Below are 14,583 nucleotides of genomic sequence, written 5' to 3'. Positions count from 1 at the left end.
AAAAAAAACCTGTTAGAAATTCTGATCCTATCTAGAAATGAAATGAATAATGAATGCCTTATTAAAATGCTCAAACAGGAAAGGAAAGGAAACTTCTTTTTGCTGTATGCAAATCAATAGTTGTAAACAATACATTTTTTTTTAAGTAAGTAAAGATTTCCTGCAACATAGAGCTTTAGAGAAAGCCATAACAAAGGTGACACAGAATGTTAGAGCCAGAAGTAAGGAGAGACAACAAAACAAAGATAGTGTGACAAAGGCAAGAGAACCTAAGATCCTATATCACATTCAGTTTCAGTATGCTAATGCTAGTCTCTCTAATTAATCATTAACTACTTCTTTGCTAATGCCACCCTAGACAGACACATCAATGTCATTCTAAAAGGTAGGGGTGTGTATGTGTGTGTGTGCGTGTGTGTGTATACACACATCCATACATTCATTTCAGGGATATTCAATTTTTATGTCTTTATAAATAAAAGATTCCAAGTTTTGACTTTTAAATTTTTTTCTTAAAAAGAAGAGCTCTAAGCATGTATACTACACTATGTCTATATCTCTAAAATAAGAATGACAAGCTATCAAAGAATGTATCTTGTAACTACTATTTGACTATTTAAGTCTCTAAAAACAGGTTTAAGAAAACTGTCAAAATAAAATTACATTTTATAAGGCCAATGAACTGTTTATCTGTACATAATAGTAACAAAATTTATTAAGAATTGTTGGTGCCTGCATAACATATCACATTAGAATATACAGTTAACAAAATAAGATCACTGGCTTAAATGCATGTTATTTAGACAACGCAGTTTCTAAGTAAATGTCACACAAAAATATGACATTATACCTTCCAAGTTTATTTGTAAAGCAACTCAGAGGCAAAAAGCTATGGAATATTTATTATTTTCACTGAGGAAACAATGGTAAACACAAATCCTTCCAGAAGAGTGCAAAGCATTGTTTGAATCGATGTCATGTTCCTCAAAGGTTACATTTTTATTTATTCATTTATTTATTTATTTATTTATTTATTTTGGTTTTTCGAGACAGGGTTTTCTCTGTGTAGTCCTGGCTGTCCTGGAACTCACTTTGTAAACCAGGCTAGCCTCGGACTCAGAAATCCGCCTGCCTCTGCCTCCCGAGTGCTGGGATTAAAGGCATGCGCCACCATGCCCAGCTAAAGGTTACATATTTTAAAAAACAATTTTTTTCAAAAGTTATACGAAGTTTTAAATTTTTATATTAGCATATTATTTTAAACCAGGATCAAAATTCCTTGATATGAAATTTTATACAAAACGGTAACTAAAGCATGAAGATCTGTCACCAAAAAATGATCAAAACTCATGAACAAATCAATAAATAATCAAAAGCTAAACAACTGTTCTAATCACTCTTCAATCATGTGTCCTATTAAGTCTGTATTCAATGACAAGCAACCCTGTACCAGAAAAATTAGTATCAAATTTTTCTTTTAAAAAATCAGGAGTAGCTATATGAACTCATAGTTAGGGCCCAAGACAGTGGGTGGCACATGCCTTTTATCCCTGCACTACAGCAGCAAAGGCAGGTGGAGCTTTGAGTTCAAGGCCAGCCTGGTCTAACAGTGTGCTCCAGATCTTAGGAAATGTTTAAGACAAGCAAAAAAAAAAAAAAAAAAAGGTTGTTAATATTTTATACATGATGCATTCTGCTTAAAGCACACAATTTAGAAAATGAATATTTCAGCTAGGCAAAGTGATGCACACCTTTAACCCAAGCACCCGGGAGGCAGAGACAGGCAGAACTCTCTTGAGTTTGAGGCTAACCTGGCCTACAGAGCAAGTTCCAAGACAGCCAAGGCTACACACACATACAAACATACACACGCACACACACATACATACACCAGTCTTCAAAAATCAAAAAAATTAAGAGAAAAGGAAAATAAGAAAATGAGTATACCCTGGCTTTACTTAACAAAAATTAGGGGGCTATAGAGATGGCTCAGAGGTAAAGAGCACTGTCTGCTCTTCCAGAGGTCCTGAGTTCAATTCCCAGTAACCACGTGGTGACTCACAACCATCTATCTTGGGATCTGATGTCCCCTTCTGACATGCAGATATACATGCAGATATATCACTCATATAATATAAATAAATGAATAAGTAAATAAACTAAATCTTTTTAAAAATCTAAGCTTTTAAAAGAATTGTATTAAGAAAAAATATATTAACATCAATACAGGACAATTAGTCATATTAAAGAATTCATTCTTTATTCAATATTCTTATACTGAAAAATAAAAACAGAATTAAATTAAAAAGCATTAATTTTAAAATATCAAACTTAAAAACAAAGGATATCAAGTCAGAAAAATGAGTACATTTGCTAACACTAACGTACAGACTTTCTTGGCAGACTATTTCTCGTTTGCTCAAAGTTCTAATATTACCAAACAAGAAAGTATACTTAGTGCAATCCGCAAGTCCTACCCACACAATAAGAATGGTACCAATACTATTTCTTTCTTTGAAGAACTGTCCAGTACAAAGAAGAAAGTTGGTGACACCTGCATTGTTTAGTCATCGGCCAGTGAATCCTACCTATAGCTTTTTACACCTCCATTAGACTTAATTGACTATACTTACCAGAACCATATCAACAAAGCCATTGAAAAGAATTAACTTAAAATCCCTAAATACTTAAAACCTTTACTACAACAGAAAGAGAAACAAAACTCTTACTTCAAATGCAGTCTGGTTTTGTTTTTTTGGTTTTTTTGTTTTGTTTTGTTTTGTTTTTTTCAAGCCAGGGTTTCTCTGTATAGCTCAGGCTGTCCTGGAACTCACTTTGTAGACCAGGCTGGCCTCGAACTCAGAAATCCTACCGCCTCTGCCTCCCAAACGCTGGGATTAAGTGCAATAAAGATTTGAAATAATGGGCTAGAGAGATGGCTCAGCAGTTAAGGGAACTGACTGCTCTTACAGAGGTCCTGAGTTTAATTCCCAGCCAACCACATGGTGGCTCACATCTGTAATGGGATCTGATGCCCTCTTCTGGTGTGTCTAAAGACAGCTACAGTGTACTTACATAAAATAAATAAATAATTTTTTTAAAAGATTCGAAATACTTTTACCAACCAAAAAAGTACCATTGAAACACAAAAAGCCACAGAAGAAATTCTGGATTTACCTAATTTGTATAGAGAATAAATAAAGACATATATAGGAGAGGGTCATCAAATGAAAGCCGTATTAAGGACTTATAATACACTTACTTCGCTAACTCTACTAAAATCACGAGTAACCTTTAAATATCTTCATTATATGATGATCAATATCCAAGAACCATTAGTCTCTTCCCAAGTAATTAAGCTGTATTAACAGTACAACATCTTCATTAGTAGAATATCCACTTCATACAAACAGAAGTCAAAATAATTTATTTCCTCGTTTAAGGGCAAAAAGTTATGGCCAAATGAAACAAGGGTCTCATTCTGTAAGTATAGTAAAACTTTCATCAATAATCTCCACACCATGATTTGCATTTATGGAAAAATTAATTTAGTGTCATCCAGAGAAAATCTGAGAAAAAGTACATTACTAAAACCATCTACATCTTGAAGAATAAACTGAGAATGTGTGTGCTGGGGAATGCACACTAATATTCTATTACTGAGGCTCACTGACAACATAAGTTTAATAATATATATAATGAGAAATGTTTGATTAAAAAGTCTCTAGATATAATAATGAAAACATAAAGAAATCAATATATGTATACACTGAACACTCCTAATCCCCTAAATCTGGTATGCTCTGAAAACCTTTGGATATGTAGTAGATCTGGGCTATTCAAACAGTAAAGTATAGGCAAGTATAAACAATATCTTATAAAAACTTCAAATTCTGAAATACTTCTGCTCCAGAGGACTTTGGCTAAGAATCGCAAACCAATTTTTTTTTTCAATTGCATGGCTGTGTGGTCAAAGCAAGGAACAATTTAAAACTATCCAAGGACTGGAGAGATGGATGACTCAGAGGTAAAAGCAATGTCTGCCCTTCCAGAGATGCTGAGTTCAATTACCAGCAACCACCTGGTGACTAATAACTACCTATGAGATCTGGTGCCCTCTTCTGGCCTTTAGGTGTACATGTAGGCAGAAGGCAGTATTCAAAATAAATAAATCTTACACACACACACACACACACACACACACACACACACACACACCAAACCCTAAACTATGCCAAAAGCAAATGAAACCTTACCATAACAGCACATTCACACCACTGACATAAATTACAACTTAAACCCTGACAAGCCCTGGGCAGCACATTCCTTTAATTCCAGCACTTAGGTAGCAAAGGCAGGGGAATATATTTGAGTTTTAGCCTGGGCTATATATATATATTGAAACCATATCTCAAAAAAAGGAAACACATAGTATTTGGTGTTATTATTATTATTATACTATCTCTTAAAAATATGTAAGCTTAACATGAAAAACCTGAGGTAAATTCTCAGTTGTATAAATTTCAAATTATAAGATCACTAATTTTTTTCTTAAAAAAAAAAAAAAAAAAAAAAAAGCTCTATCAGAAAAATGACAGCTATCTATTTCAACAAACTATGGTCATGATTGTAGTAGATCTGGGCTATTCAAACAGTAAAGTATAGGCAAGTATAAACAATATCTTATAAAAACTTCAAATTCTGAAATACTTCTGCTCCAGAGGACTTTGGCTAAGAATCGCAAACCAATTTTTTTTTTAATCATGCCAATTTAATCATGATTGGTCACCTAAATAGAAATTTAAAAATAGGACACTTCTAACTGACAATGGTAATGTGTGAATTTTTAAAGATTTAATAGGTAGTTATTTATTTACAGTAAAATACTGAAAATGGGGAACTTTTTTGTGTTTTAATTTTCAAGACAAGGTTTTACTGTGTAGCCTTGACTGTCCATTCATCAAGTTGAAGATAGGACTTTCTTAATGACACAGCTTTAAAAGAGAAAAAGTAAAAAAAACAAAAAAAAAAGGAACTGTTTGTTGAGCCTTCACAAAAACATAAGCATATGTGTTTTAGAGAGCTAAAATACTGACTGTCTTAATTTCAGGAAGGAGAAAACTTCTTTGGCTTACAAAGTAGGCCATATAACTTTATTCTCAAAGTCTTATGAACTTTTATGAAAGATACATCATAACTAAAATTAAATGCTTCAACAAGAAAATGTTTTACAGAAATTTATTGCATCCAAAATTAAACATTTGAAACAATACACTATTAACCTCTTCATAAACACCAACACTGAACATTTTAACAATACTACTGAAAAAACAAAGCATATAAAATTTATACACAATTTACACACAATGATACAATTGTGTACAAATTTACATTTACAATATGCTCTCTACCAAGATACATCTCACTCAAAAAATATGAAATTAAAAAATGCCAAGATTTAATCATGATCTGCAAACAAATTCTAGAAGTTGGTTAGTGCATACTTAAATATGCTCACATAATTTTTCTGTACTAAAATAGTTCAAAGAGGTATCTGTATTGCCATCAGTGATATCGGTGATAGATACCATGCATATTAAGATTTCTTTGGTATACTGGATATTAAACAAGTTATAAATTCTAAGTTTTATCAAAGCACATTAAAATGAGTATAAAGACATGCTCAAAATAAAATTCAATTCCTCTCCAAAATAACCACCAGGGTTGCATTTAAAAAAACCACAAATACAAAATTGAATTAACGAAATTTTCAAATAAAATAAATACCAGTTACAGAGAGATATATAGAAACCACTCATTTTAAAAGTAAAAATGTTACTTAATTTTTGATAAGTGATAGCAAAAATTGTACCTTGACAATATGCTTAGTTGTTGGCTAAATATAAAAGATCATCTCCCATAGTTCAAAAAGTAGGAGTACCACCTAGTGACATTGGAAGACTTGTGATTCATAGGAAACAGCAGCTTATATAGGTGAAAAATGAAAGCATTCTAAAAGACAAATAAGTTGTAAATGCTTCCATAATCTAGCAATGATGGTATATGAAAATCCCTGACTAAACATTGTATGCTTTCAACATTCCAATGTAGGACTTACTATATTATCCCATGAAATAGCTTAGACACATTTGTTGAGAAAAAAAAAAAAGGAAATAGGAAAGCAGATGAAAAGTCTTTGGGTTTACACATGAGCTCTAATAAATATGACCTTTCACCATAGTTCGCCTATTCTGTCTACTAACAGAAACCTGTTGGTATCAGCACAACATCAAATAAGGTCAGAGAACAGATGTGCTTAGAGCACTTGGTTCATCTCTCACAAAATGATGACAGCAAACACATATAATGTTTAGTTTCTTAAAACTAGAGCTTTCTATTAAGACAGATGGTCATTTTAGTGTTCTTTGCTAAGATCATCTCCAGGCTATCACATATTTTGGTACCAGAATTAGAGAAAATACTATCAAATTTTCAATATTAGAGATTAAAATTATGGCAAAAGAAGTTAAAGTCACCAGCCTGAGATCATACAATTATTAAGAGACTAGAAGCTGTCCATCCACTATACATATCATGCTATCTTCTTCACTGAGTATTATGACTACTATCCTAAAGGATGGGAAATGATTAAAATGTATATAAAACCATGTTGACATACTGTGACAAGGGTGTCTTTCTTTCCTTCTCTCAGCCATCCCTTAGATTAAAACTATATAGGCTTCACTGTTTACATTTCAATCAACTGTTTAAGTCTTAGTGAAGTTAATAATGTCATATTACCTACGTCCATTTTATTTAGGAAATAAAGATTAGAATATGAATCTGTCTAGATAACTTCTCAACTGATTCTTAGTTTGAAAGCAATTTCCTAATCTTAAGTATATGAATCCTCTTTATTTACTCTTCACAGGTCTTCATAAATAGTACTACCGTGTTGAATGACAAAACAATAATCAAAGAGAAATGTCTGTTGTCATTTATTATAATTTACTTGCATTAAAATTAATTTATAAAAATTGAAAGTCCCAGCCAAGTGTGGTGGTGCACGCCTTTAATCCCAGCACTTGGGAGGCAGAGGCAGGCAGATTTCTGAGCTCGAGGCCAGCCTGGTCTACAGAGTGAGTTCCAGGACAGCCAGAGCTATACAGAGAAACCCTGTCTCGAAAAATCAAAAAAAAAAAAAAAAATTGGAAGTCTTAAGAAATTATCAGAGTTTACATGGAGACATAAATTGACAGTTCTTTTGTTTATAACACACCCTATGCTAGGTGTGTTAATATTCATATTTACTTTCTCTTAAGGTTTCTGAGCTTTAGCCCATTTTCTGGCCTTTGTTTCAGACTTGCAAGAAGACTGTGCACGAGTCATTCTAAGGCAGGAACTCCTGGTTTTTATAACCTGGTTGTTGTTGCGTTGTTGCTGTTTGCGCCCATGCCTAGGGTGTGTTATAATCTTAAGTTCCTTACGGATGGAATCATACCTATTTTCAGGATCATTGTCGTCGTCGTCATCATCCATTGTGACAGGCACTGATTTAGATAAGGCTTCATCTCCTTGGGGGGAAAATGTACTTAAAATTAGCTTTGAATTGTCTATACAAGTAAAACTGTATAAGATAAAACTAAAATCCAACAATGCTAGATAGAGCAAACTAGTAGGTTCTATGTAAAACTGTTGAAATGTAAAGTAAGTACAAGGGAATTTTACGAAGGGCCAGCAGGAAATAGCAGTTAACTCTTACATGTCCCCCAGGGTTCTTTCAAAGCATAAGAATTTTTAAGGCAAGCATTTTCAGAAATGATTATTAATTGCCATCCTTCCCAGTGGTTTCTTGTTAAAGCAACTGTATTGATTTCTTTTTTTTTACAGTTATATAACAAATATCTTTATTATGAAACCAAAAGAAACTTTTTACATTCTTCTAATTCAATAAATGTGGGTACAAAATGGATGTCTGAATATATATATATATATATATATATATACACATACACACACATATATATATATATATATAAGTATTTTCTTTTTTTATTATATATTTTCCTCAATTACATTTCCAATGCTATCCCAAAAGTCCCCCATACCCTCCCCCCCACTTCCCTACCCACCCATTCCCACTTTTTGGCCCTGGCGTTCCCCTGTACTGGGGCATATAAAGTTTGTGTGTCCAATGGGCCTCTCTTTCCAGTGATGGCCGATTAGGCCATCTTTTGATTCATATGCAGCTAGAGTCAAGAGCTCCAGGGTACTGGTTAGTTCATAATGTTGTTGCACCTACAGGGTTGTAGATCTAAAGGTTTGACATTTAACAGGGATCTACTTTTCTCTGCTATCACTGAAGAATAACAAAACTGCTTCTACCATTTTGGTAGTGCCAAGTAACTGAAAAACACACCTGAATCCATACAAAATCTGTGATTTGAAGTATCCAGAAAGACATTCAAGTGCACTAAGGCTTACTTGATTTTTAAAAGTTCTGTTCTTTTTATTTTAACATCGAAGGAGATGGCTGAGGTTGTAATTCAGTGGTAGAGCACTAGCCTGATATTTACAAGGTCCCAGATTCTACCAACACACACATAAAAAGGAGAAGGCAGGAGGACTGAAACTTGTGCAGTTCACTGTACAGAAATTTTTCCTCAAATGAACAAATTAAATACTAAACTCTAGTTAATATTATGCATGCAAAAGTATATATGGTTACTTATGCTGATATTCACTATCAATTCTGAAATTACAAAGAGAAGGAGAAGCTCGCAAATGACAATCTCAAACTAACAAATAATAAAAGTAAGTAACTAGCTGCTGTTAATTAGTAATGAAGACAAAGAAAGAAAAATACAGTGAAGGAGGGGGCTCATAATAAGGAAACATTTGGACATAGTTGTGCTACACACTAGATAAACCCGCATTCATATATTCATTCATTCATTCATTTCTCTCTCTCTCTCTCTCTCTCTCTCTGTCTGTCTGTCTCTCTCCCTCCCTCCCTCCCTCCCTCCCTCCTTCCCTCCCTCCCTCCCTCCCTGACACACAGTGTGGTAGAAGATGGAGAATGAGTGCACATACAATACTAAATTCAAGCTAGGTAGGGTAGTTTACACCACTAATCTCAACACCAGACAGGCAGAAACAGAGGATCATAAAATTAAGGCCAGCTTTGGCCGAGCATGGTGGTACATTCCTTTAAGCCTAGCTCTCAGGAAGTAGCCACAGGAGAATATCTGAGTTCAAGATCAAACTGGTCTACATAGTAAGTTCCAAGCCAGGTAGGGTTACACGGTGAGACCTATCTCAAGAAAACAAGCAATCACTAAAGGGGCTGGAAAGGTGGCTCAGTGGTTAAGAGTACTTGCTGATCATTAATAGGATCTGAGTTCAGATCCCAGGACTCTTATCGGGCAATTCCTGACTACCTGTTAACTGCAACAGGGGAATTCAACACCCTCTTTTGATCTCTGTGGGCACTCACACAAGTGCACAGAGACACAAACATACATATAAATTAATAATTTTTAAAAACCTACTGAAATCGAAACAAATCCTGGGTCTCCTGTATTTGACAGTGTATTAGTTACTCAAGTTACCACAGGTGAATATCTGAGACCCTCTCCCCCTTTTTGCCATTTTTTCCATTACAAAATGATAGGGGAAAATGGAAAAAACTATCTCTCTAAAGATCACAGATACAGGGCTGAGAAATGTAGCTCAATGCTATACAGCACTTGCTTACTATATGCAAGGCAACAGGTCTAAAACCAAGCACCAAGGTGCTAGGTAGGAGCAATGAATACTTACAGATTCTTGATACTCATACGCTAAATGCCGAAACTCAAAAAAACCCTCAGAGTATCCCAGGAAAACATCCCATTTGAATAGAACAATCCTGAAACAGCATATTACTAACTATATTTCCCTCAATCCCCTTTTTTTCCTGAGAAAGGGTCTCACTATTTAGCCCTGCTCAATCAACAATTTGCAATGTAGTCCAAAACAACTTCAGATCAATTGCAGTGATCCTCCTACCTAGTCCTCTAGAGTGCTAGGATTATAAGTATAGGCCAGGTGATATGCTATCCTTTACTGTCCTAAACTTCAAAGTCAAATGCTACATGCTTTTCAAAGTTTTTCCCGAAAATATTTAAATGGCTAATTTACAGCCCCATTGTGGCTTTCTCGGTTTTCTTTTTCTTTGGTTTGGTTTCTCATTCTGTGGCTTAGGCTTCCCTGAAACTTAGTATGTAGTCAGGAGAACCTCGGACTCAAAAGCCTCATCTGCCTCATCTTCCCAAGAGCTAGGATTACATGAATGAGCCACCACGCTGAGAAAAAGCAATCTTAAAGATTATTTTTATTTTCCTTAGGTTTTCAGAGTCACAGATGATTGTACTGGGTATAAAGCTCAGGTCCTCTCCAAAAGTGGCAAGGGCTCTTAAATACCGAGCAAATCCGCCATGCACTAGACTAGAGCTCCCGGTATCATGCTCGTCCTCTTTGTTCATGCCTTTCTCAAGTCGCAATTTCTAGGAAAATGTTGTGGCTATGAGATGCCCAAATATTACTGAATAAATTAGAAACTTCTAAACTCATAATGTGGAGGGACATTATTACAATGTTCTAAATTTGTCACATAAAATTAAAGTGACCATAGAAAATGAATACATTTAACATAGTTGTATTATGTTGATCATACAAATAAATTCATTCTTAAGGAATGTTTTTTTATCACTGACTCATACCTGGGTTTACATTCAAAAACTATACTTTGTGCATAGTATTCACCTTCAAGAGCTTTTATATTCTGTTGTATTTGGATATTTTTATTGACAAAACCCCAGGTTTGGGTAGGATAAATTCCCTAGCTAATTTATCTTCCTTTTTTTTTTTTAATCCCAAGTCTTCTACTTGGTCCTAAGAAATTCCCAAGCAACAGTTTTAGCTCCTAAGACCTGATCAAGTGACAGATACTCAAGCTTTTCTGATCTCTAAACGTAGGTAAAAGGGACCACAGTCAGCCCACTGAGCCAACATGGAACACGGTGAGCAAGGCTAGTTACTCAATTTTATTGGAAACTACATTCATTGGGTATTTGACATAAGTTGCTGTCTTCTAAGGTCTAATGAATAGTTATTACTTATTACACAAGGTATTGTAACTTCAAATATAAGAACTACCGAAACTTTCTGATGGACAAGGTGATACAAACTCTTAAGTTCAGTACGCAAGAGGAAGACTACCACAAGTTGAAGGTTGTTCTAGTCTACGGACTTCCAGGCCAAGCAGACTAGAGCAAGACCGTGTCTTATAAACATCAAACAACAAATAATAAAGAATACATTAAAAAAATGAATGATTGGGATGGAGAGATGGCTCAGCAGTTACAAGCCCTTGATGATCTCACTGTCCTTGCAGAAGACTCGAGTTTGACTCCAAATATCCACACAATGGCTTACAAACTTCTGTAACCCTAGGTCCAGAGACTCTAAAGCCTTCTTCTAGACCCTAAGAACACCAGGCACGTGTGTGGTACACAGACATACATGTAAGCAAAACACTCAAGAACTAATAATTAAGAAGAGAAAAACAGAATGTTTAACATATGTTAAATCAGTAAGAATGTAGCTCAGTGATATAACATTTGTCTATCAGACATGAGGCCCTGGACTCCTCCATTCCAGACCCATACCTGCAGGTGAGCGCGCACACACACACACACACACACACACACACACACACACACAGAGACAGAGACAGAGAGAGAGACAGAGAGAGAGAACTCAAGAGAAGGCTTTTTTAGGAAATGAAAATCCGTATAATATTTTTAATTAAATATGCAGAATACACTAGGGAAGCCATTTAATCACAGAAGATAATCTTAGAGTGTTTAAGACAGGATCACTTACCTATGATTTCCTAAGAGTAACACTGTATATACAATAATAAGTAGTAATAACTTTTCCTTTCTACATTCTAATCTTTAATAGGGTTTTTCCCAACTAACGGGATAACGAAAACATCAAAGTAACCTTGGTTTTTTTTTTTTTAATTATGTGTATATGCCTGTAGTACAAATATGTGCACCTATGTGCAAATGCCCTAGAGACAGGAATAACAATGTTTGGGTATTTGGAACCCACCCAATTGGATGCCTGGAATTGAACTCTACTCCATCTTTCTAGCTCCTAGATCTATTTTTAATACAAGACCACCATTCTTAATCTACAATTTTGGTGCTAAAAAACGTCTCGTTTGATAGGAAAACCTGATCTGAAGTGTTCATTTCTCTGAGTGTGAGCACTCACATAGTGGAAACACTGTTTGATTTTTTGTGGCATCACATGAAACCTTTATTAAAGGGCCATAAGTTAAGGTTTGTTCTTTCTTTTTTTTTTTCTTCAAAAAAAAAAATGACTGAAGCTAGTTCCATTTTAAAAATGGGATGAGAAACGCATACGGCATAAAAGAAAATTTCCTGTAATTTTTGTCTAAACTGGAAACAGTTTTCTATGAAACCTACTTATATATTTAATAATTCTAAATATTCTTAGTTAGTTGGCATTGTTTTAACTAATTAAAAAGTAAAAAACAGGGCACATATACTATTCAATTGATTTTCTTGAAGCTATAATAAAAATTAAATACTAAAAAGTATTTTTCTTGGGGGGTGGAGAGATGGCTCAGCGGGTAAGAGCACTGACTGCTCTTCTGAAGGTCCTGAGTTCAATTCCCAGCAACCACATGGTAGCTCACAACCATCTATAATGAGATCTGACACCCTCTTCTGCGGTGTCTGAAGATAGCTACTTACATATAATAATAAAATAAATAAATCTTTTTTTAAAAAAAGTATTTTTCTTGGTAGGATAAGTTGATCCAATTCTAATTCATCAGGGTGAGATAATTTGGGTATTTCTTTCTTCCTTTATTTTGGTAGTGTTTTTAAACGAGAAACATCTGTTCATATCATTAGATGAGGGAAGGATTATAATAAAGTAAATTACAGTGTTAAAACATTTGTCTAGGACTGGTGAAATGGCTCAGCGGGTAAGAGTCCTGACTACTCTTGCAAAGGTCATGAGTTCAAATCCCAGCAACCACATGGTGGCTCATAACCATCTGTAATGGAATCTGATGCCCTCTTCTGGTGTGTCTGAAAACAGCTACAGTATACCCACATACATAAAATAAATAATTCTTTAAAAATAAATAAATAAATCTTTTTAAAAAACTTTGTCTAGTATAAAAAAAAGCCATGGGAATGATTGCCATCAAATATCAAAACAATATTCAGAGAAGTGACCGGCCTCAGTTAACTTGGTTGGTCAAGACTAGCTTTGTTTATATGGGCCCATCTTTTTTTTTTTTTTTAAATGTTCAGGGAATTTTATGGGACACAAAATAATCTTTTTACTTAAAAAACAAAATCTCAGAGCAAAGTAGCCAAAACTTTTATATGCCAAGTTATACCAGTATCAAGCACTCAGCACCACTACATGAATAAATACCTATTAAATTACTGACACCAGAACCAGCCTGGCAGAAGGAAAATGGAGACATTAAGTGTCCCTCAGGCAGACTACTGAAAACTAGATCCACAAAATAGCAATTTTTCCCAGGAATCACCAATTTCCCTAGGAATCTAATGCTAGGACAAGGAAAAGGCTAGGAGCCCAGGGCTAACCAAAAGGAGCACTTGGCTCTGGGAAAAGAGGTTCCACAGCTCTAAGAACTTGTCATAACACCAAGTAGGTGCTCACACTAGTAGCACATACAGGAAAATTAGAATGATACAGGGAAAAATTAGCATTGCCCCTGCATAAGGATCACACACACACACACACACACACACACACATACATGAGGCACTCCATACTTTAAAAGCAAACAAAAAGAAAACACCTTGTGGGATAAGACTGACTAAGGACTAATTGGTAGGTCAACAGTGAGTGGGGACCACAGCATGACCAAGAAAACCTAGATGTGCATATATCCCTGGCCATCTATAAACCTTACTCATTTCAGAAGACAAGACATGGCTGAGGGGAGAGGGGTGTCACTGGGATCTCTGTCCTTTCCAATGTGGCCACAATGAATAAATAAATTTTAATTTTTTTACTATAAATTTTGCTATTTTTGATGGCCCCTGGGGAAACAACAGATAGCAAAAGTGGATTTCTTGGGATACCCCAGGTTGGGTAACAGCATCAAGTTGTTTAACTTTATAAACTACTACATATTATTTCAGAGAAACACATTAAATGGCGACTGTTTCTGTTGCTTAGCCAACAATTTGGTGTACCTGATGATGCTTGAAATGCCCTCCAATGATGGCGTCCAAATAAGCGAACATCTACAGTAAATGTCTACATACATTTCCCATGGGCTTCTCTTCAACACTAACTCTGCATTTCACCCGAGGGGAAAAAAATCAACAATATGAAACTCTAAGCTGGTGAGATGGCTCAGTGGATAAGAGCACCCGACTGCTCTTCCGAAGGTCCAGAGTTCAAATCCCAGCAACCACATGGTGGCTCACAACCATCCGTAACGAGATCTGA

At 35.1% G+C, this 14,583-nt stretch overlaps 1 protein-coding gene and 1 non-coding gene across 15 annotated transcripts in view; one reads left to right on the top strand and one right to left on the bottom strand.

The window, feature by feature from the left end:
* Atrx (ATRX chromatin remodeler) overlaps positions 1-14,583 on the bottom strand; it is a 132,652-nt gene that overhangs the window by 62,540 nt on the left and 55,529 nt on the right. For all 14 annotated transcript variants that reach the window (XM_085838057.1, XM_085838060.1, XM_085838056.1 and 11 more), the window contains one exon: positions 7,502-7,574. In XM_085838057.1, the coding sequence (XP_085694183.1) occupies positions 7,502-7,574 (73 nt within the window). The remainder of the gene's footprint in view (positions 1-7,501; positions 7,575-14,583) is intronic.
* LOC115030138 (U6 spliceosomal RNA) lies at positions 13,775-13,882 on the top strand. Its single transcript, XR_003835763.2, has one exon. It is a non-coding gene; the product is annotated as a U6 spliceosomal RNA (small nuclear RNA).

The sequence above is a fragment of the Mus caroli genome, unplaced genomic scaffold (assembly GCF_978045245.1).
Source record: "Mus caroli unplaced genomic scaffold, Mus_caroli_1 scaffold_5, whole genome shotgun sequence".
Classification (NCBI taxonomy): domain Eukaryota; kingdom Metazoa; phylum Chordata; class Mammalia; order Rodentia; family Muridae; genus Mus; species Mus caroli.
Note: the sequence above shows the minus strand (reverse complement) of the source record. Positions and strands in the feature narration are given on the sequence as shown.